The sequence below is a fragment of the Zootoca vivipara genome, chromosome 1, assembly GCF_963506605.1.
Source record: "Zootoca vivipara chromosome 1, rZooViv1.1, whole genome shotgun sequence".
NCBI classification, from domain to species: domain Eukaryota; kingdom Metazoa; phylum Chordata; class Lepidosauria; order Squamata; family Lacertidae; genus Zootoca; species Zootoca vivipara.
Window position 1 is genome coordinate 49,968,831 of NC_083276.1, and position 27,172 is coordinate 49,996,002.

The following is a 27,172-nucleotide window of genomic DNA, read 5'->3' on the forward strand; positions in this document are numbered from 1 at the left end:
TAAGTTGCTGGAGAGACCCCCAGAGGCTAGTCCTACCCCAATTCCCGCCCTGCGTCTTCCTCCTCCTCGCCTTCTTCCGTGGGGCAACGTTCGCCAGTCTGGAAACTGCCTTCTTGGCCTCTTCCTTCTCTCGGACACAGGCATTGCAATGCAGGCTCAACATGGGTTTCATCCCACAGATGCAATACATGCAACATGAATGTGGCCGTTCGCACCCAAGCCCTTTTTTCACCTCCGTTCAAAAATATCTTCTCCCTCACTTTTCATTTCTTTTCTGCCATTTAAAACCCAAAGATTTGGCTTGCGGACGAGTTTCATGCAACTCTCGAGAGCTTGCGCACTGCATTGTGACCATCAAATCTGAGCATTGTGTTTAGTGGCTTGGGCACTACCATGAGGGTGATGTTTTGGCACCTGTCACACCTTGATTTTGAGAATAAAGCCAACGTCATCTAAACAGGCTTGTTTTAAAACTGCTCTTTTTCACATTTTGTCCCATGCTCAAAAGTGGTGCACTGCACAGTTAAAAAGTGTTAATTGTATCTCTAGTGAAAATGTTGCCCTAGCACCTTGATGTCTGTAAGTTACCAGCCCAGTCTTAGCCCAGAAGAAATTCACAGTGCCATTTTGCACATTACTTTGTGTCATGTTTTTCACTCATAAGAGTCCTCAAAGGATTGCATTGGGAGGTGATTTAGCAACTCCTGAAATCTTCAGAGATCTAGTATGTACCATGTCAGTTCTTGAGACTGTGCTAAATGAACTGCCAGTTTCCCCATTAGATTGCCCTTTCCAGAGAGTGTAACAATGCATGTCCAGTTTTAAAATGACTTTCTTCTGCTTCCTAGAATCATAGAATCATAGAGTTGGAAGAGACCACAAGGGCCATCCAGTCCAACCCCCTGCCAAGCAGGAAACACCATCAAAGCATTCTTGACATATGCCAGTCAAGCCTCTGCTTAAAAGACCCCCAAAGAAGGAGACTCCACCACACTCCTTAATAGCAAATTCCACTGTCGAACAGCTCTTACTGTCAGGAAGTTCTTCCTAATGTTTAGGTGGAATCTTCTTTCTTGAAGTTTGAATCCATTGCTCCGTGTCCGCTTCTCTGGAGCAGCAGAAAACAATCTTTCTCCCTCCTCCATATGACATCCTTTCATATATTTGAACATGGCTATCATATCACCCCTTAACCTTCTCTTCTCCAGGCTAAACATGCCCAGCTCCCTAAGCCATTCCTCATAAGGCATCGTTTCCTGGCCTTTGACCATTTTCGTTGCCTTCTTCTGGACACGTTCCAGCTTGTCAGTATCCTTCTTGAACTGTGGTGCCCAGAACTGGACACAGTACTCCAGGTGAGGTCTGACCAGAGCAGAATACAGTGGTACTACCGGTATTACTTCCCTAGATCTAGATGTTATACTCCTATTGATGCAGCCCAGAATTGCATTGGCTTTTTTAGCTGCTGCATCACACTGCTGACTCATGTCAAGTTTGTGGTCTACCAAGACTCCTAGATCCTTTTCACATGTACTGCTCTCAAGCCAGGTGTCACCCATCCTGTATTTGTGCCTTTCTTTCTTTCTTTTTTGCCCAAGTGTAGTACCTTACATTTCTCCCTGTAAAATTCATCTTGTTTGCTTTGGCCCAGTTGTCTAATCTGTTAAGGTCATTTTGAAGTGTGACCCTGTCCTCTGGGGTATTAGCCACCCCTCCCAATTTGGTGTTGTCTGCAAACTTGCTCAGGATGCCCCCCAGTCATTGATAAAGATGTTGAATAAGACTGGGCCCAAGACAGAACCCTGTGGCACCCCACTAGTCACTACTTTCCAGGATGAGGAGGAGCCATTGATGAGCACCCTTTGGGTTCAGTCAGTAAGCCAGTTACAAATCCACTGAATGGTAGCATTGTCTAGCCCACATTTTACCAGCTTCTTTACAAGAATATCATGTTGCATATTAATAATCACATTCCTAAGTGTCACACCCCACTGTAAATGGTGGTGTTCTTCACGTCACTTGTGAATGTGGCCCAACCTAAAACATGCAATTGACTCTTAATCTCTAGCTATCAAAGTGTGGATGAGATTGACATAAACAGTTGCAAGCAGGACATATGGATGTGGGTGGAAACCTCTTGGGAAGAAGCCCAGTCTAAATGAACCCATAGCCCAAAGCTAGGGAGAACACAGACAGTCCAACCAGAAGGATGGAGACAATAATACTTAGCAGAGGAGTGTGTGCTGGGGGTGGGGAACAGTTTGTCAAATAATGAAGGAATGACGCACTCTGAAAATCCACAGGGGATGAAAACAAGCTTTTAAATTTAGCATCGTGTCCTAATGACTGTTAACCATATTCAAACTGACTGCATCCATGATTAATGGCTTTGTCTTCTTGCAGTCTAACATTAAGAATATAAAAAGAGCTTGCTGGATCAGGCCAATGGCCCATCCAGTCCAGTAACCTATTCTCACAGTCGTTAACTGTGGGAAATCCACAATCGGGTTGGAGCACAAGAACACTTCTTTCCTCCTGTGCTTTCCATCAAATGGTATTCAGAAGCATTGCTATCTCCAGCTGTGGATGTAGGACACAGCCATCATGGCTAGTAGCTATCAATAGCCCTCTAAATTTGTCTAATCCTCTTTTAAAGCCATCTAGGTTGGTTGCTGCTTATTTAACTTATATGCAGAATTCATCATGTGAAAGGCTGGACTGGATGACTCCCAAGCCAGAATTAAGAATGCCGGGATAAATATCAACAACCTCAGACATGCTGATGACACAACCTTGATGGCAGAAAGTGAGGAGGAATTAAAGAACCTTTTAATGAGGGTGAAAGAGGAGAGCGCAAAATATGGTGTGAAGCTCAACATCAAAAAAACTAAGATCATGGCCACTGGTCCTGCCACCTCCTGGCAAATAGAAGGGGAAGAAAGGGAGGCAGTGAGAGATTTTACTTTCTTGGGTTCCATGATCACTGCAGATGGTGACAGCAGTCACGAAATTAAAAAACGCCTGCTTCTTGGGAGAAAAGCAATGACAAACCTAGACAGCATCTTAAGAAGCAGAGACTTCACCTTGCCAACAAAGGTTAAAGCTATGGCTCCCAGTAGTGATGTATGGAAGTGAGGAGCAGACTCTTGAGAGTCCCGTGGACTGCAAGAAGATTAAACCTATCCATTCTGAAGGAAATCAGCCCTGAGTGCTCACTGGAAGGACAGATCCTGAAGCTGAGGCTCCAATACTTTGGCCACCTCATGAGAAGAGAAGAATCCCTGGAAAAGACCCTGATGTTGGGAAAGAAGAGGAGAAGGGAACAACAGAGGACGAGATGGTTGGACAGCGTTCTTGAAGCCAGCAACATGAGTTTGACCAAACTGCGGGAGGCAGGAGTGCCTGGCGTGCTCTGGTCCATGGGGTCACAAAGAGTCGGACACGACTAAATGACTAAACAACAAGGTTGGTGCCTATCACTGCCTTCTACTGGAGTGAGTTCCATAGTTTAACTATGTGCTGTACTTTTATCTATCCAGAATCTTCCAACCACTTTGACATCTTGGTGGAGTTGCCCTAATTTAACTGTGTGATTGCATTTGACTTTTCAACAAGAAACACTTGAGAGAATAAATCACCCTCATAGTCTGGCCATCTCAATGCTTAGATTTATTTGGTCAACTTCTCAACTGGTGCATTATTCCAGGCATAGTTTTTACCATTCTTATATCATCCATCCATCCTTATGCTTCCAATGCTTTGCATTCTGTTTGGGGAAAAAAAGCCCAGCTCCTAAGTCCATGAAAGCTTGTGCCACCATGCAATAAATTTGTTAATCTTTAGACCAGGCATAGGCAAACTTGGCCTTCCAGATGTTTTGGAACTACAACTCCCATCATCCCTAGCTAACAGGACCAATGGTCAGGGATGGTGGGAATTGTAGTCTCAAAACATCTGGAGGGCCAAGTTTGCCTATGCCTGCTTTAGACAGCACCATATTGCAGGATGAGATTTTGACTATGACTTTACCAGCAGTGTTTCCCCTCCACCCCTCTCGCTTCTTTCCCTCTGAGCTCTGAGGGATAGTTCTGTGAAACTCAGAAGCTGGCTCGCTGATTTATGGTTATTATTTGGGTCTAATAGAGTTATTGTATCACTGTTGTCACTTGAGGGCTGCATTCTCCCAGAGCCTCTGCCCTACCTCCCCTGAGTATCTCACAACTGTAAAATCTTAGGAAATGACCCGTTCACTTTTCTCCAGTCCAGAGAGGAATGCTGAGTCTGGCTCTCCTGCTGAGCTGCCAGTAGACTGTGGGAGCTCATGTCATACCTAAGGAATTGGTTTGTGGTGAGGTATGAGACCGTTTTTCCACCACCCCCTCTGGGAGGTTGTGCAGAAGGGGCTGAAGCTGTCAAGGAGTTTATGAGCTGCTTCAACACAATGGTTTCTTGCCAAGCCATCCCTACTCTTAATTCACATATTGCTGGCTGGTCCCCAACTTCAGCGCAAGGATTATCTCATGTGTGTGCGCTAAAATGCATGCACATTTCCCCTGAAAAGTCTCCTGTATGCAGAGCTGCAATAGGCAGAGTTCCAATGAGTACCTTACTTCTGCCTGGCTTCTTTTTCAGTTTGCACTTCAATATATGGGGGATCGACAAACTTTCTTCTCATATGTTTCAGAACTCAGAGACCGGTGCTTGATTTGAGGCACTGCAGCAAACTATGTTTTGCGGAAACTGAGCTTCCAAGCATATAAGCAAACCACGGTTTACTGCTGCTTGTCTGCAGGACGCTAGTATGGGGTGGTGCTGGTACTGCTACAGAAGCACTTTCGGGGTCTAGGCCTGGGCTGTAAACTCTTGAAAAGATGATTGTTGCCAAACAGTCCATTGTCCTTCTTGATTCCCCAACCTGCATCTGATGCCTGAAGCTGCCAACATCAGAGGTAACCAATGAGAGTTAAGTTTTGCAGTGTTACTTTGGATTAGTGTATGAATAGTTCCATTCTGGTAGTGTTTATATTAATTTTGATCTACATATTCACTCTTTCTTTCCCTATACTGCATATACTCCTTTTGTGTAAACTACTGTATTGGATTTCTGTGTTATGTTGGTTGCTGGACGGTTCAAGGGCTGGTCATTCTCCCACAGTTGCTTAGACCGTTTGAACCACATTATCAGTAGTTTAGTGCCTGTGGAGGCAAGCCAGAGTTGCCAAACTCCCAAGGAGACCACCCACAGGCAGTGGGATTCCCACACCCCTTGCTGTAGGGGACACATCAGCAGAGTCATTGAACAGAACCCCCTTTTCTACTGAACTACAAGGTTCACGCTGCAGTGGAGGACACCCTCTTGTTGCATTTGGTACCCCAGGTTTACCCTTGTAACTCTGATGAGAAGGTATGAAGGGTGGTGCTAGCCTGAGAAAGCACTTGGGATGTATCATCAAGCCAGTTGACCGAACTCCTTGCCTGGATGCCATGTGTCCTGCTCCTGGATTGGTCTGGAGGTGGGTGATTCTTCATGTTTGCCCACCACTGACGTAGACATAAACAGAACTGCCAGTGACATCAGCAGCAGCTTTGCGTGTGGATTTTGTCTTGGGTGGGAGCAGGTGCTTGGTGGGGTGGAGCTTGCTCTTCACCATGATCTGACCATGATCTGAGGCATTGCTGGAGGACACTGCAAGAGGGTGTTTGATCACTGGTATTCATAATACATCACTCATTATCTGCTAGCCTGTCTGTTACATAGAGATCCAGGACATTACTGGAACCTTTGTTCACACAAGCATAATAATTCAGTTTCTTTTGGGTGGCAATAACAGCTTCGAAACACAGAGAGTGGCTCTCTATGCACTGGCTGGAAAAAAAATCAGGAAAAAGGACTTAGATAAAATTGCTAAATTGTTGTGGCGATTCAGAGGTTTAATCAGAACTCAAGCTGGATTTGAGTTTGTTGGTGTCCTTGCTAACTTCTCTCCATTTGCATCATGGATTTATTATTATTATTTTTTGGATGTTATCTTAAATTATTGATGTATGTTCTGTATTATTTTATTGATACTATTGCTACATGTTTATCCTGACCTTTGGCTAAAACAATAAACTTATGAACTGAACTAAGAAGTACTGCCATTCATAAAATATTGTATTTCACAGCCTGGTTTTTAAGCATTTTCTACTTCACCTAGAAGAGCATAATATGTACTAATTCAAATGAGAGCACTTGAACCCCCATGTTACTCATCCAGTTCCAGTAACTGGCCTTAGTACGGTTGTTGTAGGGATAGCCAAAATGATCTCCTCCAGATGTTTTGGACTCCAAGCTGCCATCAGCAAAGGCCAGCGTAGTCAATGGTCATGGATGATAGGAGCTGTTTTCCAACAACAACTGGAGGGCCACTGGTTCCCCAGTCCTTAATGTGTATAACAAACGGTGGCTTTGAATGGTGGCATATCTCCCCATGCACACCCACAGATGCAAATTGTGGAACTGGACTGGTGTAAAAAGTCTTGTTATGCCGCACTGGCAAGCAACGAAACTGCTGAAGCTGCGTGGCAAAGTATGGAATACTGGCTCAGTTGCCTGAGCAACAAGAATAAATTTCTCGCTCCAGCAGATCAGAGAAACAAGAATTGCAAATGGGCATGAAAAAGTGGTAGTCCCCTGCCTCTGGCATGAATATTTTTTTGTGCCGCTTGAAATGGCAACCCTTGCAGTGCAAACCAAATCTTGGGAGATGAAGAAAAAAGCATAGCAGTAGTAGTATTTGGCAAGTTCAGTAGGACCCTAATACTGTAAGGCTGATGGGGGGCATGAATTCATTCTTAAGCACACCTGCACCACGCAGAGAAGTCTGTTTCTCCTTTGCTGAATGGGAATAAATAACTTCATATGGTTCTTCAGTGTTGAATATACAATGAAGCAAAACTAAGCACTCAATGAATTTTTCTCTCTCTTGCTAGTGCTGTTGACCTCTGCAAATTTTGAGGAACTCTACTGATCAACTTGTTGTTTAGTCGAGTCCGACTCTTCGTGACCCCATGGACCATAGCACACCAGGCACTCCTGTCTTCCACTGCCTCCCGCAGTTTGGTCAGACTCATGTTAGGAAAGCTAAAATGTATTCTTTGAAGAGAGCTATTAGGGTTAGGAGAAAACGACATCCTCTTAATGAAATAGCAACATTGAAAGTGGTCTGGGGCCTGGAAGAGCTGTCTGCGGACAAATGCCAGCTCCCTCGGCCTGAAAGTGGAGATGAATGCCACACCCCATAGGTGCATTTGACTAGACTTAATTGTCCAGGGGTCCTTTGCCTTTTGCTGCTTAACTGAAAAGGCATTCATGGATGGGTGATTCAATCTTTGAACATGAAAGTTTCTGAAAGAAAAGTGGAGCTGCAGAGAAGTATCCATAGAGGTCTAGGCTGTTGTTTTCTTGGAGAACACAAACCCATGTGCAGGTTTCTTCAAAAGTGGAGTAGGATCACAGTGGTAGAAGGGTGGGGAAAGATCAGCCAAGATCACACTGCCCGTTTGCTTCAATAGCAAACTGCCTGTTTGTCAAAATGTGAATATCTTAGTGGAAGTGTGACAGTGTGCTCAGGGTGTAAAAAGCCTTGGCTTGGTCTTTTGTATTCTGGATTGGAAGAAAAACATAGGTCTGAACACTAGCTCTCTTGTGCATGCTGTCATTCATTTATGGCAAGTTTTCCTGCTTAATTAAGGTGCTGGCAGGATATACATCCAGGCTCGGCTCGGCTGCACACAGATGTACTTGGCATATGAAAGCATGTCCTTGTACTTTTGATTTGCTTGGCTTTGTCTGTTGCCTCCCCCCCCCCACACACCTCCCCTCTGCTTGTCTACAAATTGCAAGAGTCTTCCTCGCACAATTGCAGTGTTTCCTAATGGCCATGGGAAGCCATATGAATGCAATGCCACATTTGAAGACTGATACCCTTCTCAGTAGCATGCAATAGCTGTAATCCTGCGAGAACAGAATTCTAGCTAAAATTGTACCCAAGCTATGAGAAAGTGTGAAGTGGGTTCTAACCTGGGACTTGCTAAGAAGAAACATGGTCAAACCAAAAGGTATGGAGTTTTAGGCACTAAAATATGTAGCCCCCCCCAAAAAACCACCAATGCCGGCAAAGTTCACAACTGTGCTCTTGGAACAATGTGGGCAGGTATGTTGTGCACAACTACACACATAGTCCTACTGCTACCTTTTGCATTGAATGGCATCATCTGAAGCACTTAAGAAAACACCCAAAGGATCCTAGTACACACAGGCAATTTCAGGGGTTAGAGTGAAGAACTAAATTGGACATCTTCTGGCTCTCCAAAGGAGAAAAGGTAAGTGCTGCATTACAGGAAAAAGAACCTCATCCCTTCCTAGAATAAATGTCTTTTCCCCATACAGTGGAACCTCGGTTTATGAATTTTCGGTTTACGAATGCCACAGACCCATCTGGAACGGTTTTATTCACTTTCCATTACTTTCAATGGGAAAGTTTGCTTCAGTTTATGAACAGACTTCCGGAACCAATTACACCCATACTTCAGGTTAAGTACGCTTCAGGTTGAGTACTCCGCGGACCCGTCTGGAACGGATTAATCCACTTCCCGTTACTTTCAATGGGAAAGTTCGCTTCAGTTTATGAACGCTTCAGTTTAAGTACTCAGCGGACCGTCTGGAACAGATTAATCCACTTTCCATTACTTTCAATGGGAAAGTTCGCTTCAGTTTATGAACGCTTCAGTTTATTAACAGACTTCCGGAACCAATTGTGTTCATAAACCGAGGTACCACTGTATTTAGTTTGCAGATGCAGAAGTTTCTTAAAGTCCTGCATTTTAAGGTATGTTCAAATGCCATATATTACTTGTGAAATATGCAGTCTGGTAGGTTCCCCAGAATTTTACTGAATGCACAGCACTACTACAGAGCACTCATCCTTGCAATGGAGCATTTGGATGTATTCAAGGGAGATCCAAAATCTCCCTGCAAAACATTGAGAATTATGGGGAGGGAAGCTGTTAAAAAGGAGGCGGAAATGAGATATCCCCCCCCCAATATGAGTCAGCAAGCTAAGCTGGGAGCAGAATTACAATCAGACCTCAGTCTTAAGTTTGAAACCACATATCCTTTTAGGAGATATGACCAGGCAATTTATGGGCAGGGTAGTGAATGCCAAAGAGTTCTTTTGAGGAGCTCCAAAATAAACATTGATTAAAAATTCCAAGCTATATTATGAAAAAGAAATTCTACTGCAAATGAAAAAGGAAAGTCTGATTCATGTGTGCAAGCTCACTCATAGGAGCCTGCTACCCCCCCCCCCCCGCCAGAATAAAATTGATGATGCAGCCTTCTGGGAGTCCCTGCCCTATACTTCAGGCGCAAAGCTGATCACCTCAGTTAAGCAGGGAATTCTCCACTATTCTTCATGCCAGATTGCAGCTGCAATCCAAAAAGACATTTACATGGAAGTAAACCCTGCTAGAAATAAGTGTGAACTAAAGAGGAGGGAAAGATGCATGTATGAAAAGGGTATATATATATATTTGGATGTAGTGTTACTTGCAGCTGAAAAGGCTCTTCATTCCTGGACAAAACATCATTCTTCTAATCCTGTTCAGTATTAATACCTTCTTGAGAGGTAAGAAACCCTTCCCTCGCTCAAATGAAGTAGGTTGTTTGTCTACTGAAGTGCATACCACAATAAATTGTAATGTTTAAAAAGTTTCCCCAAGACTGTTTTTTTTTTTTTGCAACAACATGTTAAGATGACGACTGTTCCAGGAAGCTGCATGAGGTTTACATGATGCAATATGACAACAGCTTCCCAAGTGTACATTTAAATCCACAGTAACATGTTAAGAAACCGCTACCTGCAATGGCACAGACAATGGGATGGAAACAAAAATGTACATTGGCACTGTAATGTCACATTGTCCACAACTGTCATTCCCACAACACACAGGTGGAAGCTGCATTTCACAGTAAGCTATCAGCCATGGTTTATGGTGCAAAAGCAAATCGTGCCCACTTTTACTGCACGGAAGAAACAAACCATGATGCTTGGGCTTAGCATTGCATCTGGCTGAACCAGGGACCATAGTTTGCTTTTTGCTCAGACAAACCACAACTGGTAAGGTAAGAACAAACTTTGGCTTATCATTGTGGTTTGTCTAGAGCGAAAGAAACCGCAATTCCTGGTTCCGACATAACTATACGTCAGGAATAATGGTTTCTTTCTTTCACATGCTAGCAGTGAAGAACAAAGCAGGCCTGCTTTGCTCATGTGGGGTAAGCCATAGTTTACAACTTACTGTGATATTTGAACATGGCCCATGGGTTGGAATACATGGCAGAAAAAGATTTGAGAACCGGCTAGCAGTTCCACATCCTAAGCTTACACTGCCTACAATAGGTACAGAGAGACAAGGAAACTAAAGGAAGGTGGGCAATCTGATCTGCTGTTTCCACTTCCCCAAAGTGGCTGGGGAAATGCAGCCAGATGGCCGTGGTATAAATAATAAAATTATTATTACTACTACTTAGGCTTAGAAGCCATTCCTAACAGTGTGTACGTCAATGTATGTGGGGAGCCCCTGTTCACAAAAGGAACATAACTCCGGGTTTTCTTGGGGTACAGAATACCTTGTCTATTATAAACCCCACCCACCGTAGGCAGAAAGAGGGAGAAGAAGTAAAATGTTCATCCTTATATTTTAATGGCAAAACCCAACAAAACATTTAAACTGTCAGAGAAAAGCCAACGGAAGCACACGCTTCCAATACAGTTACAAAAATAATAATAATACAGTCCATCAAAAGTGTCCTAATAGTCTGAATCTAGGAGACAGGAAGTAGGTATTGCACAGGGGAGGAAAAAAAGAAGATCCACCCTCAAACACATTCCTCCCCCTTGGAAGTAAAACAAGCCAAGATTTGAATTGCACAGCAACTCGGCTTAGGACACGCACGCGTGCACAAACACACATACAGAGGAAACGGGGGGAACAGTGTGCTTTGGAACTACCTGTACAAAGTTTAAGAATACATATAAAAGGAGAGAAGGAGACGGCAGGCTTGTGGGATATGAATGCTTCCAGGGGGCTCTCCTGTACATCCAGCTATAGAAGACCACTTTTCACAATTTAAGACGACCAAAGCATGAGCCCTGACGTAGCTTGGAGGGGGGAGGGCCCTGTGTGACTTTCTGCGGTGTCACACTTCTCTTCCACCTCACCTGCAAGATCCATTACTGGCTTGGCCAAAAGACACGGCTGATCCAGGCAGGAAGCATGGCTGCACCCTGGCACTAATTGCCAGAAGTGTCTTGGGTGTTTTGCCATAGCTCTGGAGAGGAAGGCAGGGAAATATAGTGTGTGCCACAGATGTAAGAGTATCTGGTTTAGGCCAAGTCCACGGTTCACCTGGGAACTGGGCCCAGAGTGCTGTGTTTGGGTGTGGCCACATCTAGATGGGAAGGTGGATTCAAACAGACATACAGGCATGTTCTGAAGTCTCAGGAGCTGTTGAGGATTGCCAATGCTTCTAATCATAGATAGGAGCATGAGGTACAGAAAGTTAGGAAAGTCAGTCTTGGAGGAGGATAGTTTTCCAGGCAGATGCAAGTTATTTCCTAACAGAGGATAGCTGGAGAGACGTAGCAAGCTCCTCACCTTCCTGAGTCTTCCGAAACATAAAAGGCCTTTGCAGTTCTTTCCCCCCAAATTCAAACCCCTTGCATCTATAGTAAACAAAGATTAGGTTTGTGTGCAGACTTCCTTTACCCACCAGCTTGTCCATGACTCTTATGCCCTCTTAAGATGCACCAATGCAAAAAAAGAGAAGGGGAGAGAGACACTGAGCAAATGCTTCGTTTGCAAACCCCTATTGCTCAGTGCTCTCCTGCCTTCCAATGTTGTCATTATCCCATAGAAAACCATTAGTCTTCTAAACTGTTTCAGAACACAGCTTGCAGCCTCACTGAGGCTAAGTGTTCTTGCTGGAAACTGGAGATTTAAACTTACATGAAACAAATTTTATCCACTGCTAGCCTGCTTTTCCTTAGACTAAGCAGAGCTCTCAGCTCCCTAACCTTCTGACAGGACTGCGTTTATAGGATTGCAAACTGCCCTACTAAAAGTCCGCTGGGTGTCTCTGTTGTTCTTGCTCCCACTCCTGGCTACCTGCTCAATGTATTTCACAGATGACAAATTAGCTTTATTGCAGCTAGAGACATGCAACTGGTTAAATGCAACTGATCCAGAAGACTCTGGAGAAACCACAAGGCTGGAAGCAAGACTCCCAGTATCCATTGCCAGAGCATGTTGAGGAATGAGTTCCTTCAACATTAGGTGACTGCCTTTTTGTGCATATAGATAGATATGCTGGAGAGACCTGGATAAATAAATTGTTTGGGGTAAAAAACCCAGATCAGCTTGCAATAGTGCTGAAGATTCCTGAATACCATGAAGGGTATGGATACCAAACTACAATAATTCAGGGTAAGTCTTGGCAGTGGGACTGCAGGGGAAGTTGAAGGTGTGCATGTGTATGCCTAGGCTGGATCAAGGAATAAATTGTGAAGACTATTCTTGTTCAGAAAAGGAACTGGGGAGGGGGACAGTTCCATCCCTTACCACTAGGGACTGGTCCCTCGACAAATGGATAGTGTGCTATTACCACTGGCTGATGCACTCGCTTCTCTATACTGCAATGTATGATATAGTTACGGCTATCGCCCTATACTGAAAAGGGAACCCTATAGCAAAAGCCCTTAGTTCCTACTGGTGATAAGAGCTGATGGCCAATTCAGGGTGGGCTTTGAGCGCCCCTCTCAGCAAACCTTAACACGTTCCACACACATTCACAACATGTTGCTATCTCCTCCATCACGGAATGTAAAAGGGAGAGAGAAAGCAGCATGTAAGAATGGAGGCAAAAAAATCCCCCCAACCAAACAAAAAAGTAGGAAAGATTGGAAGGAGGCACTTTCTTCTTCTTCAAAATTTCTAGTGCAGCAGACTCAAAAGTCAGCTTGGAGCAAGGAGAGATGAATGCCTGTGGTGTGGTCCTCCCTGGACATACCAGGCACTTTCATCCTGTTACATAGGCACCCCTTACAGGGCTAAAGGGCAAGGGGAGTGGGGAAAGGGCAGCAGGGGAGGATACGTTGTGCTGAGGCTGCAAGACTGGCCCATGACTATTTTTGTGAGTAGTCTGGCTGCTTGCCACTGCGGCTGCCACCCAAGGTTCACACCAGCAACGGAACCCAGTGGTGTGTGGATGGCACAGACAGGGGTGCAATACACCGCCAGCATTTCCATCCCTATGTTCTGCCTCGTCTCAAGAACTGTGGCAGCAACTTTCCAGTAACAGGGTATTATCACCAGGGCAATGGGCGCAGCTCTTGGTCACACTATTGAGAAAGGCAGGACCCGTTGCTGGAGAAAGTGTGGGCACTCTAAAACAGGAGGAACTCTGCCCCTTGGAGACCTCGCATGCCAGGTGGCAGGGCACCCCAAGAGGGGCTCCGACAATGGTCGGAAGAGACCAAGGTCTTCCTTCCCAGTGCTTCAAGGGAGCAGCAGGGCCCTCTGTAGGAGCTGGAGGCAGACAGGAAGGGAGCATTAGGCAGCAGAGCCCATCCATGGAATGTGGTGGTGGGGAATGTGGAGTCAGCGCTGCTCAACACCCACTACACAAATAACAGTGCCATGGCCAAGCCCAAACAAAGCCCCCAGTACTCTCCATGCTGGATATTCAAGGAAAGGCTGGCCAGGCTCCTGTGCCACTCTACTCCTGTTCCCCAAGGCAGGGATAAGGCATGCTCTGAGCACTACACGGCTGTCTCCTGGTCCTCCCGCTGGATCATCTGGTAGTGCTGACGGTTTTCGAGGTAGGCAGCCAGGTCAGGGTCATTTGCCTTCTCGGCTCTGTGCTTGGGTGTGTCTCCCTGCAAGTGGGGAAACAAAAGGCAACAGCAAGTTATTGATTTTAATTTACTTATCTACTTCATTTGTGCCCCACCTTTCCTCCAAGGGGCTCAAGCTGGCATCCTCCCTGCTCCCCACCCCCACCCGATTCTGTCCTCACAACTGCCCTGTGAAGGAGAAGCAGGGATTGGTCCAGGGACCTCCAGTGAGCTTCACAACGGAGTGGAGTGGGGACCTGAAGTATGACAACCCAAAATCCTAGTGGAACAATACACCCACATGACCAGCGGGTCTTCATCTCCTCTTCAGAGTAACCTGTGCAGCAGCAAATCTGCTGTAAGCCATTAAAATGAGTATTACCCAATCTCAAGATTTAGAAGCAAGCTTGAATTCCTGCCCTTGTTTATATAGGTGTTTAGGAATTTGTTTATTTACCCCATTTGAGCAACTTGCACCATCAATAAAATATTAAACACTAAGCTCAACCATAGAATTGCAGATTCAAATGAAAGAAAAATATTTAAGAGCTCTTACTTAAAAGTAAGGTATTTTCCTGGTGCCAAAATGGCCTCAAAGTGGGTGCCAGGCAAGCTTTCCTAGGGTGAGCATCTCTCAGCCAGGGCATCACCACCAAAAAGGTCCTCTCCTTAGTAACCACCCACAAACATTGCATTTGGGGAGACCCTGCTTTTACTTTTAGGCTTCATATCCCCATAGGCACACATCTGGCTTTTGGGGGGTATTGCATGTGTGGGTCTTCATTCAGTCCCCCTCCCGGGCCACGAACACACTAGGAAAGACTAAGAGAAGTATCCAAGGACAGTGGAATGTGATATTCTGGGGTGGGGGAGGATGAGAGAGAGAGGGAGAGGGAGAGGGAGAGGGAGAGGGAGAGAGAGAGAGAGAGAGAAGAAATCTCATCCTTTCTCCCCCTTTGAAGGCCGTTTTTACAATTTCTGCTATCCTCAAAACAGCACGGAAGGCAATCTTACTCGGCTACAAGTGATGGCTAAAGAAGAAGACTGCCAAAGACTGTTTAAAAATACATAGGTAGTGAAAAAGCTCAGAAAAGCTATATTCTACTGAGCTTTAAAACTACCCAAAGACGCCACAGCAGATAGCCAAATTCTACTATAAACAACACAATCATGGCTGAGCAGCATTTGGCGACTGCTTAAAGCCCTTGCGACATTACATGTGTAATTTTCTGCACATGGGGTGGGGTAGGGAAGAGTCTGTAGGAAGGGACTTCCCACGAGTTAAGAGAAACAAGCGAGGGCCTCTGGTATGGGCCTCGGGAGGGACATACGGCTTAGCCTGGAATATCTATGTGCACATGCAAGCATGAGCAGAAAAAGACTCCGAGCCCTTAGAAAAACGTTTGTGGCTGAGATCTGTTAAGTCGAGTGTTGCCTCAAGGAGGAGCAGGAGGAGGAGGGGCGAGACTGGAAACCAAAGGAGCATGTTGGGAAGGAATGCTTAGGGATCTCTGGGAGATTAACAGCTGACAGCTAGATAAGTCCTCAAGGACCTGCTTGCATGCTCCTGCCACCCCCCCTTCCCCTAAACCCAGTTGCTGGGAAAATAAAATAAAGGCCTGCGTTTGAATATCCTCACTACCAATTGAATTGACAGGAAAAAAGTGATTGCCTTGCACAGTTGTACAATGAAACCTTGCCATAGGCAGCTTATTTTCCTGGCCTGCAGAAGCCAGGATAATCCAAGCAAAAAGAGTGGGGGGTGGGCTGGGCTGAGGTGTGTGTCTGGGGAGTGCTCTGAAATACCATCTCCTCCACCTCCCCCCCCCCCCACCACCAGCAGCCTTACTAGAGCTCCTGGTCCCTGTGGAGGCTCACATTTCACGAACTTATTGCAGCCATCTGGACTGCGTCCACTAATGAACTCCTACACTCCATAAAAAGCAAATCTGTTAACAGCTTTCAGCCATGTCTCCCCCTCCCTCCCTCTCTACCATTCCACAAGCCTCTGCCCCCCCTCCCCTCATTAACTACCCCCACCCTCCACCAGCGCAAAGCAAACTCTGCTGCTGAGAAAGGCCAAGGAAAGCTGGCTCTCTGCCGTCTCCATTGAAAGTGGGAGAGGACAGGCCTTCTACGCTCGCATCCCAGTGGGGAGAAGGCAGCAAGGAAGGAAGGGACCTCGAGACAGTCGCCGGCCATGTTTCACAGGGGTGCACAATGGTTTAGATACAGAGGTGTTCTCTCTCTCTCTCTCTCTCTCTCTCTCTCTCTCTCTCTCTCTCTCTCTCTCTCTCTCTCTCTCACGCACACACACACACACACACACACACACACACACACAGAGAGAGAGAGAGAGAGAGAGAGAGAGAGAGAGAGAGCGAGCGAGTTGTAAATACAAGCACCTCCTCCCCCCAAAAAAGGACGGAGAGACAAAGGCAGAGCAAAGGTCATGCACAAACCCTCCCCACAAAGAGGAGCCACAGGTTCACATGTAAGAAAAGGGAAGGCAGACATAGCTGTAGCACTGTGCATGATACCACTGCCAGCACCAAAGGTTTTGCTGAATGGAAGAGATGATTCCCCCCCCCCTTGCAACAAGGAAAACATTCAGAGAGCTTCCCTACTTGTCCATGCAGCATTTAAGCTTGGAATCAGAACTTCAAAGGAGCCTCCCCCCTCCACTGCCCCTGCAGCCGCATAATTCTATGATGGGGGCAACGTGGACCAAGTCTCTGCTTAAAGACATGCTAGTACTATTGGTTAAGAATGAAGGCTCATAAATTCACACAATGCAGTTTCCTCTGTCTGCTTGAGAAGCAGCATGGGTTCCCAGCATATGCCATATTAAAGTAGGTAGGCATACTGAAACCTATGGCACGATGGCAGCCAGGCTGCGTTGTGCCCGTTGCAAATGCAGGAAGCTGTATTAAGAGAGGGTCACCAACCCAGACGTGTGTTCTGTCTCAGAAATGCAAACCCTGCTGGCTGAAGGGCCACAGCCCATTTCTATGAGCAGGGAAAAAGGGGCATTCTTACTTCACACAGTGAAAAAGCCCTACAAGCTTCAGTATGCTGGCAGTCTCAAAATTTCACCTTCCTCTCTCTCCTTGGTCCTCTTTTCCCCATTTCCATGGCTGCTCAAGTTCTGCTTCCAGCTTGTTAACGGAGCTAAAGTCACTTTTGCTTGGGTTGCATCCTGATTCCTGAGCCATCGGCGAAAGGTTAGGGGAGCAAGCGAGTTGCCAAGAATTGGCTATAAAACAACTTCACGCAGTTGGCAAAGGGTTTTTATTGCTTGTCTGAAACGCTCCAATGCTTTTATAGCTCCATTAGCATCGACTTTGGTCAGGTGAACTCACAAGCCCCAGGAGCTTTTGGCTTCATGGCATGAAGCATCCCCACTGGCGCGCTTATTGTTCAGCTTCGGGTCACAATAACCGGCTGGCAGAAAGGCCAAGCACTACTCACATCTCAACTGGCCAGAGAATACATGCTTGCTTCTAGTCTGCCGCTGGCCAGCCCCTGGGAGCACAGGGACCAAGGGACAGTCTCAATTCCTTCTCCATCAAGAAGGAATTCTGGCACAGAGACGTAAGTGCATCTTGTCCATTGTACTCTTAAGGTGCCCAGACTCTCTGACATCAAGCGATACTCCACTCGCATATGGGGGGGGGCAGAAGCCTACCCTACTGCTGTGGAGCTGCTCATTTGTATGCCTTTCCTGCTATGGTATCCCTCCCATGCAGGAGCCTTAATAGTCTACAGCTGGGAGAGAGGGAGAAGTCTACAGTGAGACTGTCCTTGCAGTGACCTCAGGGAGTAGAAAGAGGGGAAATGAGACATTCTGGCCCCTCATTTTGAGATAGAAAAAACAACACTGGCAGCAGAAGAGATAAATTTAACTCTTTACAAAGCTGTTGAGTTAAATGCTCCAGCTCAAGCCCAGATCAACCTTCTGATTCAAAGACACATTATGTCTTTTCTTCCTTGGCTCAAAAGATAAGCATCCTAGCTTTGTGTTCTCCATTCTCTTCTTGGCTAGAATGTCTCAGGGTCAGTTTACACGTTCGGCAGGATCTAACAGTGAAGGTCCCCCCACCCCACTGCTCTGCCCCAAAGTAAATCTACACTGCAGTACTTCACGTTGCACATGATAGAAGTGTACTGTGTGCGTTTGCTTATTTACATTTCCCCCTCCAGAAAAGAATATCTCCCTATACACAGAAAACTAGCATATCAGGGAGTCAACTAACCTCTGCTATTTTCCTTGGGACTCTATTCCTCTATGTCTAAGAAGTGTTTGCTTTGTTGTTGTTGCTGCTGCATATAATGGCCTGCTGCATATCCACGGGAGACTTCACCTGCCAAGCACAGAAGCTGCTCCCTAAAGTTTTGCTCTAGCCATTCCCAGCAAGCTCCTAGCTCAAGCTCTTACCTGCAGATCAGTTTTCATCAGTGAAGCTCCAGCCTCCACAATGTAATGGCAGATGGTACGCTGACGGAGGGCTGCAGCCTGGTGCAAACTGGTCTCACCGCTGGAAGGAGAAGAGAATACAATGGAGAACCAGGATCAACAACAACCACGCTTCTCCTAGCTGCTCCAAAGAGCAAAGGGCTCCAGCAGAGGGCCTGGATGGAGCCAGTTCATTGCATTAATCTCTGCCTGGGCTTAGTGAGACCAAGAGGTGGGCAGAGTGCCATGCAAGGAGGTGGGGATGTTAGCTTCACCTACTGCTCACATCAAGATGGGAGAAGGGCTGAGGGGCGGCCAGGAAGTCTCTCCCTGACATCCCAGGCCCAGCCAGTTTCTCCAGGAGGGCTGGGGAGCTCAAGGGGAAGCGTCTCCACCCCCTCGTTCAGCCTGGACACTGAGGTCCAGATCCGAGGGCCTTCTGGCGGTTCCCTCCCTGCGAGGTTGCAGGGAACCAGGCAGAGGGCCTTCTCGGTTGTGGCGCCCGCCCTGTGGAATGCCCTTCCATCAGATGTCGTCAAGGAAATAAACAAACAAATATCTGACTTTTAGAAGACATGTGAAGGCAGCCGTGTTTAGGGAAGTTTTTGATATTTGATGTTTTATTGCGATGATGATGATGATGATGATGATGATGATGGGAGCAGCCCAGAGTGGCTGGGGAAACCCAGCCAGATGGGCAGGGTAATAATAAATGCCAACTTGGGAGTTGTGGTGAGGGAGATGGACTCTGGGCACCAGGGTTTTTTCCTTTACTTGGAGTGCCTCTGTTATTCCCTTCTCACAGGTATACAAGAGCAAAGTGGAGAGCTGCAGGATGTCTACCTTACTTGTCAGTGTGAGAAACTGTTGACAGGAAAAACAGGATATTCACCTTTTCTGCTAAGCAGATCTGTTTACGAGGAAGAGACCTCCTCTCTCCCCACCCCTTAGTGGAATAGTTGTTCCACCAAGATGGCTGCAGGGGGAGCCAGACTATAAAACGGGGTGGGTGGGTCAAGAGAAAAAAAGAAAAAAGAGCCAGCTTTCTGCCTCCTCCAGCGGCAGACACTTATTGCTAGTAAGAGAACACTAAAAACCAAACCAGAGCTTACTTTTCTTCTTCTGCGACATCCAGGATCTCTACAGGAGCTGGGGAGGAAGAGACAAAACAAAGCAATGAAGCCAGCCTGCCTGACATGAGCTACGCCACTCCTTATTCATTCCGCTGCAGATGGGAGAGCAGAGCCGACTCTCCCACTACGGCCTGGCAGAGCCCCTATGTAGGAGTTGGGGCTGAGCATTTTTTCCACAGACATCAAAAGCCTTTGTGAAAATCAACCCCACAGCTGTTTTCCTATGTGAACAAACATTTAATCTCCTTCAGCCATAAATTATATAGCATTCCAAATGAGCAGTGTTTACAGAACTTTTTTGCATTCACTCCACCACAGCCCTTGTAAGATGGCATATTTGCGGTCTAAGTGTGAGAGACGGCTTTTAAATCTTGATTTTAGAAGATTTGGGGGTAGGGGGAGAGGGAAGCCAGCGAGGTGACCTGGAGTGGGATCCCAGGCTACCTATGACATGTGAGAGGGACGGCTGCTGCTGGCAATGATAGCTAGAGTGAAAACCAGGCAGGTAAGCAGGCCAGATGTGAATCAGAGGTGTGCGTGTGTATACAGATGCAGTATTTTTCATTCCAATGGAAGGAGGATTCCTTCCTTTCCACTGAATGGCTACTGAGGTTCTTCTAAGTGCAAACCCATTTTACAAGAAAATACCTCCCTATTTTTTTTTTAAAAAAAACATTTTTGCACACAGCTACTCTCAATTCCTTGGTGGGGTCAAAACTGTAGTACAACCTTCTTGGTGCAACCCAGTGTACCACTTTCTATAGTGACAATTAAGGAGAGCATCGTTGATCCCATTTTACAGATGGAAAACTGAGGCTGAAGTAATAGTGACTTTGCTCAAGGTCATACAGGACACTCAGAGTCAAAGATGAGAACCTATGTGAAAATTCACAACCTTTACTTCCTGGACTGCACCGATATTTGATTCAAACACTCACAGCCATCCTATGAAACTAACCCGACAACAAAACAACCCAGCACCTTTTCTGGTCTGGCTTACCATTTTCAATTATGTATTTGACAATCTCCTTGCTCCCTGATTTGACGGCATGATGTAGAACAGTTTGGCCTGTCTGATCGCGCATCATCAAATCCCTTCCAGCCTTGTGCAGTTCTTTGAACTGCAGAAAGAAAGAACAACTTGAGATGAGCTAGTCTCTTGTGAGGCAGGTTTTAAATCGAGGTGACTTTCACAAAAGGTTAAAAACAACCCAGCAAAGATCAAGAGCAATTCATTAAAAAAAAAAATGTTAACAGCTGAAGACCACTTAGAAAGGCTGTTGTATTAGGCAGAAGCATTAAAAAAAAAGGCTTTTCCAAACAGGTATGTGTTAATCCTTCTTTTAAAAGATAGTAGTAGTGAGCATAACAAGAGCTACGATGGCCTACCCTTGTCACCAATATAAAACTCTTCTCATACTATGGGCATATGGAGAAGGCTGGGATAGCTCAGTGGGTAGAGCATGAGACTCTTAATCTCAGGGTCGTGGGTTTGAGCCCCACATTGGGTTACAGATTCCTGGCCTGCATTGCCGGGGGTTGGAGTAGATGACCCTTTTTGGTCCCTTCCAACTCTACAATTCTGTGATTCTATTAAAAGGATCTCCTTGTAAAACAAGGTAAACACAGGCTCACATTGGTGCATAATTATGCACAGTAGTAAGTTTAGAAGAAAGAGGGAAATGTAATTTTTATTTTTTAAAAACCAGCACATGGTGAGAAATCACTCACTGTTCCTTGGGTAAAGGTAAAGGTAAAGGGACCCCTGACCATTAGGTCCAGTCGTGACGGACTTTGGGGTTGCAGTGCTCATCTCGCATTATTGGCCGAGGGAGCCAGCGTACAGCTTCCAGGTCATGTAGCCAGCATTACAAAGCCGCTTCTGGTGAACCAGAGCAGCACACATAAACACTGTTTACCTTCCCGCTGTAGCGGTACCTATTTATCTACTTGCACTTTGACATGCTTTCTAACTGCTAGGTTGGCAGGAGCAGGGACCGAGCAGCGGGAGCTCACCCCGTCGTGGGGATTCAAACCACTGACCTTTCGATCGGCAAGCCCTAGGCTCAGTGGTTTAACCCACAGCACCTATAAAATGTACCATATGGGGTTAAAACAGACATGGTTGACTCTGTCTATTGCCAGAGTCACTTTCAAGGCCATTCAATAATAATAATAAAAATCTTCCAAACTCCGAATCTGACGTGAATGAAACAGAACATAGCAAGAGCCCTACTGGATGAAACCAAAAAGGCTGTCTAGCCTAGCATCCTGCTCCCATTGGGCAACCTGAAGCTTACATGCAGGACAGAAGTGCAATTGCCTTCTCCTGTTGCTCTTCCTCAGCAACCAGCACACTGCGTCTGATTCTGGAGATAGTATGCGACAGTCATGCCTAGTAGACACTGATAGCGTTATTCCCCATTAATTTGTCTAATTCACTTTCAGCCATCCATGTTGGTGGTCATCACCACATCTTGTGGTAGTGAGAAGCACTGCAGAGCATGACACTTCAGGGTTAAATTTCTCTCTATGCACAACATTGTCCTGGTTTGCACATAATGCTAAACGGTGGTTTATTAGACCATGGCTTAGCAGTACATGTGAACCCATCCCATTAACTGTGGTTTGTTTATTATGGTTAAAGTTTGCTCATTAACCATGGTTTGTAGTTGGTTTATAAATCTTGGGTTAACATTAACTATAACTTCGTATTATTGTGAACCCGGACCTCCTCCTTCACTATAGTTGAGGAGCCATCACTGCAGCAAAATTAGAGCCATGAGTGAAGAGTGGCAAAGAATTCAAGCAGCTCTCAAGGCTCCACTTCTCTTACTGCTGCTGTTAACTATTCTGTGATGAAATAAACCAAGGTTCAAGTGATAAGTCTGCCAGAAGCCCCAGCTGTAAGTATGGCTACTTATTTATTAGATTTATTGCCCACTCCTCAACATGACGTCCCATAAAAGATTACAGCAAATACAAATTGAAAACAGATTAAAAAACCAACAACAACAAGCAAACCATGGTTTAGTGTTATGTGCAAACCAGGCAATGGTGTTAAATAATCCAGAATTCTATCAGGAGTACAATTTGACATATGTTTCCTAGTGGGGGGTCACTATGGGTATGTGTCTACATTGTGGGACTGCCATGCTCCTGATTTCAAAAGGAGGAGCAAGTTGTCTCTACGCAGAAGTAACCCCATGCCAATCTCACTCCTGACTGCAGTAGGGATGGGTGTGGGATGCAATGAGGATCCTATAAGGAACATTAAAAATGGCACTGATCTTCATGCGCACACCATCTAGGCAGTCTGATCAGATAAACTAAGCACCAGTGTTTTTAAGCCATCAAGGTGTGCTTGTGGTATCCTGACAGCCATAGAAGGTTTCCTCAGTAGGATGTTCACTGGGCACAGGAAGAGAATGCTTAAAAGCAAGCCTGCGTTGCCGGAAGTCATTCATTGGTGAAGGCTAACAAGCAAGTCGTTATCAAAAAGCTAGATGGCGCTACCAGGAGGTTGCAGTAGCAGCAGCATCATTGTATCTGACCTTAGTCAGAGATAGGGACACAATGCCATGGCAAAGATTACCACACCCTCCCTAGCTCTGCAGCTTAGTTTTTAGCACATGGTAGCTGTTACCTTGTGGAAATCGTTATTCTTGGCAGCATCTATCAAAGCATCATCTGCAAGAAGGAGACACAGGTTCAGGGTTACAAAACCAAGCAGGAGGGCAGGGAGAAGGTAGAGTGAGGGTCAGAGTGGGCAGACTGGCCAAAGAGACAGCAACTGGAAGCACTCCCACCATGTGAGCTGGAGGCTAATGAAGAAAAGGTCATGCTCATTACCCAGGGACCTCAAGGGAGATTGCCTGTGACTTTAATCTGCCCACTAAGATGTCTGGACAGTAAAAGGCAGTGGTGTACCACTGCCAAACATCCTCTACACCTCTAGACTTTTCTGACCTCCAGTTGGGGCTGTCTGGAGACTGGGAGAAGGCAGGACAAGAGTGGAACAGAGAGAGACCACAACCCAAAGTGGTGATACTTAGCATAAACGCAGAACGATTTATGTTAATCATTTTACTGTTTGGATTTCCCCCTATTGTTGCTCTCTTCTTATTTACAAAGAGCGTTTGTGCTTGTGAATGCGTGTGCAGTGTATTTGCACACGTGAGTGTATTTGCCTGTGAGAGGGAGAGATGACGTGTGCGTGTCTTGTGGACCATCACTGAATTTGATCTGCCACAGAGTGCTATAAAGGTACTGAGCTTCATATTGAGCAACTGAGAGAATGAGAGGGATCTCGGGAGTTTGGAAGGCACCAAAAGTTGTCGTGAAGGCCCAGGGAGGGCTCACAGTTCCATAAAACCCACTGATGAATAGAAGGAACAAATAATGAAGGGAAGTCAGAGGGGTATTGGGGTGGGTTGAGATGGGGAGCGGAAGAGGCAAGACCACACAGTGATGTATGGAAGGAGAGAAACATTCCAGCAGAGGGGAGGACAATTTGTCAAAGATAACTTGAAACCCGTAGGCCAATGAACAGCGAGCACGAAGAGGAGAAGCAGAAAGGGTGAGGGGAGGAGGGGGGAAAGCAGGTGTCCCCAAAGGGAAAGCGTTTGGGGATGCCTCTCCATCAGTGACCTCACTCACACTTCCAGGAATTAAGCTCTATTCAAGCTCCAGGAAAACACTTTCCATTTGCTCAACCGAGAGAGGCTCCTGAAGTTGTGCTCGCACATCCTGGAACGCTCACTGGTGCCTGGCAGAGACTAACCCTTCTCCCCAGCCATGAATCCCAAATCTCTACAGGTGGGAGATTAACTCTGCACCATGATGTTACTTCCTGGCAGATTTTATAAATGAGGTGAAGAAGGAAGGTGGCTTGTTAAGTCAACGGATGTCAGGTCTCGCCCAGCTAGTCATTCCTGCAGCTGCTCCCCGGAAGGAATTCCCTGATCAGGGCCTCTCTGCAGCACTCAATCCATACTGCAGCAGGGATGAAGCTACTGTACTAAGGAACCAATCGCCCTGCATGCTGCCACACACTGAAGCTCTCAGGCAAATCCACCCCGAGCTCTACTGAAAAAGCCTCTCGTTCCATCCTAACCTTTTGAGGCCTCACCTTTCTGTGCAAGCACAACTGCGACACACACACACCTTCCATCAATATGCATATTCAGAAAGGCACATTGAACAGATGCTTCCCAGGATTACGTCATCAAGTTCCAACGTCAAGTCCCTCAATCACTGGGTAGTAGCCCCATATACCCTGAGCTGAAAAATGTGTATTTCGACTAGGAATGGCTACCAAAGCAGCTACCATGTTCCAAAAAAGCTCCTCTAGCCACCAGAACTCAAGTTGTCCTGGAGGACTGGCTCCCACCCTTTCCAACAGTAGAGAAGCCATGGCATGGCACAACATTGTGTGAACATTCTGGACTAATGTGGAGAACAGTCTGTGTGAGTAAAATCTAGAAGGGCATATTAAAATGCTACATGAAAAAATCACCTGCGGCATTTCACTGAAAGTGATGCCGTGTTTTACAGAAGTTAAATGTAATGTTAGACCAGGGGGTGGAGGACTGGGAGGCATGAAAATGAAGCACATAAAATTACAGGTTAGCATTCACTAATTGAGATAAGGAGATATGCTGAAGGAGCACCCTAAGAGTAAAACAGTCTCACCTTTGAGGGAATTGCAGCTCCCCATTTCTGAGCTGGTAAAAAAAAGAGGAGAAAATGAAAGCTAAGAGACTAGGTCCTTCCTAAAGCAGCTCTATCCATCTGCTCAGCTCACCAAGAACTCTCTACCTGTCTAATTTGAAAGGGCCAATAATAAAATTAGCTGTGCTATATCAGAGATTCAGAATTCTATTCTGCTTTGCTCCATATGATAGATCCAGATGAGAGAAGCACAGAATTGAGGTACGGTATGTAGCAGGGAATTCGCATCCTAGCTATCTTAGTCCTGTTCCTCTTTTTGTTCCAGCATACCAGCTTTGTTTACATCTGCCTCCCTTGCCAGTATCAGCGTACCAGTCATGCTGCAACCCTGGCTTCATATGCAGATGAACTAATCAACAGCTCATCCTGGCACACTGATGCCAACGGTGTAAGAATCCCTATGCCAAAGCATTCTCCGCACCTTCACATGGAACAGAGAGCAAACAGAAGAGGAATAATGAATGCCTGAAGGTTGAACTCTCATCCTCCGACCTGTACCCATCCTTAAGCTATTCTTCCTTGCGGTCCTTCCCTCAACCTTGCCTGGTCTTTCTTACCTCCAGGAGCTAAGCAGACAGCCTCACCTGGAGACTGGTGTGGATGTTGGTGAACCTGGGAGAGCAACATTTTGCCTTATCGGTGTTGAGGGCACATCAACAAGGTCAGGCATGGCAGGAGATGTGCCCACTGTCTGGGTGCGCACCAGCTCTGGGTCCAACACAAAAAGCTCATCCTGAGAGATCTCCGTCACATAATTGAGATGTTCCTGAGAAAGTACACATCAATCATTTTATGGATGGGATTTCTTCATGGTAAACAGTTATTAATGAAGTCTATTTTATGCAATGTGGATTTTCAAGATGAGAGGTCAGCGATTTGAACAAAATCCTGGGAAATTTGCTTTTTTTCCTTAAAAGAAAGCAAGATTTCAATTTTGTTGGTCGTGGGAACAGGCCTGGAGATATAAGTAAATTTGCCTCCCTAAATTGAAAAACAAAGGATACAGAATCCAAAGTGGAATTTGGGCAATCTGTTTATGCAATATATATTCTCTTCAACTCTGCTCTCTGCTTATCCAAGAGAGTCAGTTCTATTTTCCTAGTCCCCAGAAAAAAAAGAGAAAAACCCACAAACAGCGACAGTTACAAATTCTACAATGAAAATTGTACTGAAAATTGGAAATTTGTGCACCAACTTATTTCTATTGAAGAATTTTAGCTCTTTTGTTTCAGAATTTTAAACATAATGAAGCTCCAGATCTCGTGGCCACAACTGTGAATAATACATTATATGGTTTACAGATGTACACTAGCACTACAGAGAAACTATGTAATGTCACTGGGGACAAATAAATAATTACTTTTATTTCAGGTCTAATGTATGCAGTAGCCTTTCCAAACCTCCCTAGTTTCCTGGGCATTATTCTCTAGTGACACGTCACCCTAAATATTTCTTTTTGAATGCACAGAAAATGAAAATATCTGACCTTAAGACTGAATCCCTTTATTAAATAAATATAATGGCAGGGGCCTGAGACATTTGGAAAGAAATGAAAACCAAGTTGCAAGCAGCAATGTCCTCCATGGGCAGAATGCAGGCAAACAGTCTCAGATTCCACAGTCTCTTGAGAACAAATTGGAACTCACCTGCGCACGGTCTATTCTGTAAAACCGATCGGCTGTAGTTGCTGCAAGAGAAGAAGAGAAGGACACGGAGTGTTTAGTATCTAGATATAGCTCCAGTGTATTCAAAGAAATTCATGTAACATCTTAGCAACCCTTACAACAACTGTGTGATATAGATCCAATATTAGCTCTGCACCTGGACTATGAGGGTGATAAAGCAGAGGATGGTTATAAATCAGAGGAGATTAATAGCATGCTTAAGGACACCTAGCGAGTTCTCACTTGCAA

At 45.6% G+C, this 27,172-nt stretch overlaps 1 protein-coding gene across 11 annotated transcripts in view; it reads right to left on the reverse strand.

The window, feature by feature from the left end:
* Window positions 1-10,722: 10,722 nt before the first annotated feature.
* Window positions 10,723-27,172, reverse strand: part of DGKZ (diacylglycerol kinase zeta) — a 142,893-nt gene continuing 126,443 nt past the window's right edge. For 10 of the 11 annotated variants that reach the window (XM_035115432.2, XM_035115448.2, XM_035115456.2 and 7 more), the window contains 8 exons: window positions 26,906-26,946; window positions 25,844-26,025; window positions 25,221-25,252; window positions 23,173-23,216; window positions 20,527-20,647; window positions 19,506-19,542; window positions 18,376-18,475; window positions 10,723-13,979 (listed from right to left, as the gene is read on the reverse strand). In XM_035115432.2, coding sequence (XP_034971323.2) covers window positions 13,863-13,979; window positions 18,376-18,475; window positions 19,506-19,542; window positions 20,527-20,647; window positions 23,173-23,216; window positions 25,221-25,252; window positions 25,844-26,025; window positions 26,906-26,946 — 674 coding nt within the window. In that variant the 3' untranslated portion in view covers window positions 10,723-13,862. Of the gene's footprint in view, window positions 13,980-18,375; window positions 18,476-19,505; window positions 19,543-20,526; window positions 20,648-23,172; window positions 23,217-25,220; window positions 25,253-25,816; window positions 26,026-26,905; window positions 26,947-27,172 lie in introns of those variants that run through there. The other variant, XR_009557589.1, reaches the window with a different exon arrangement.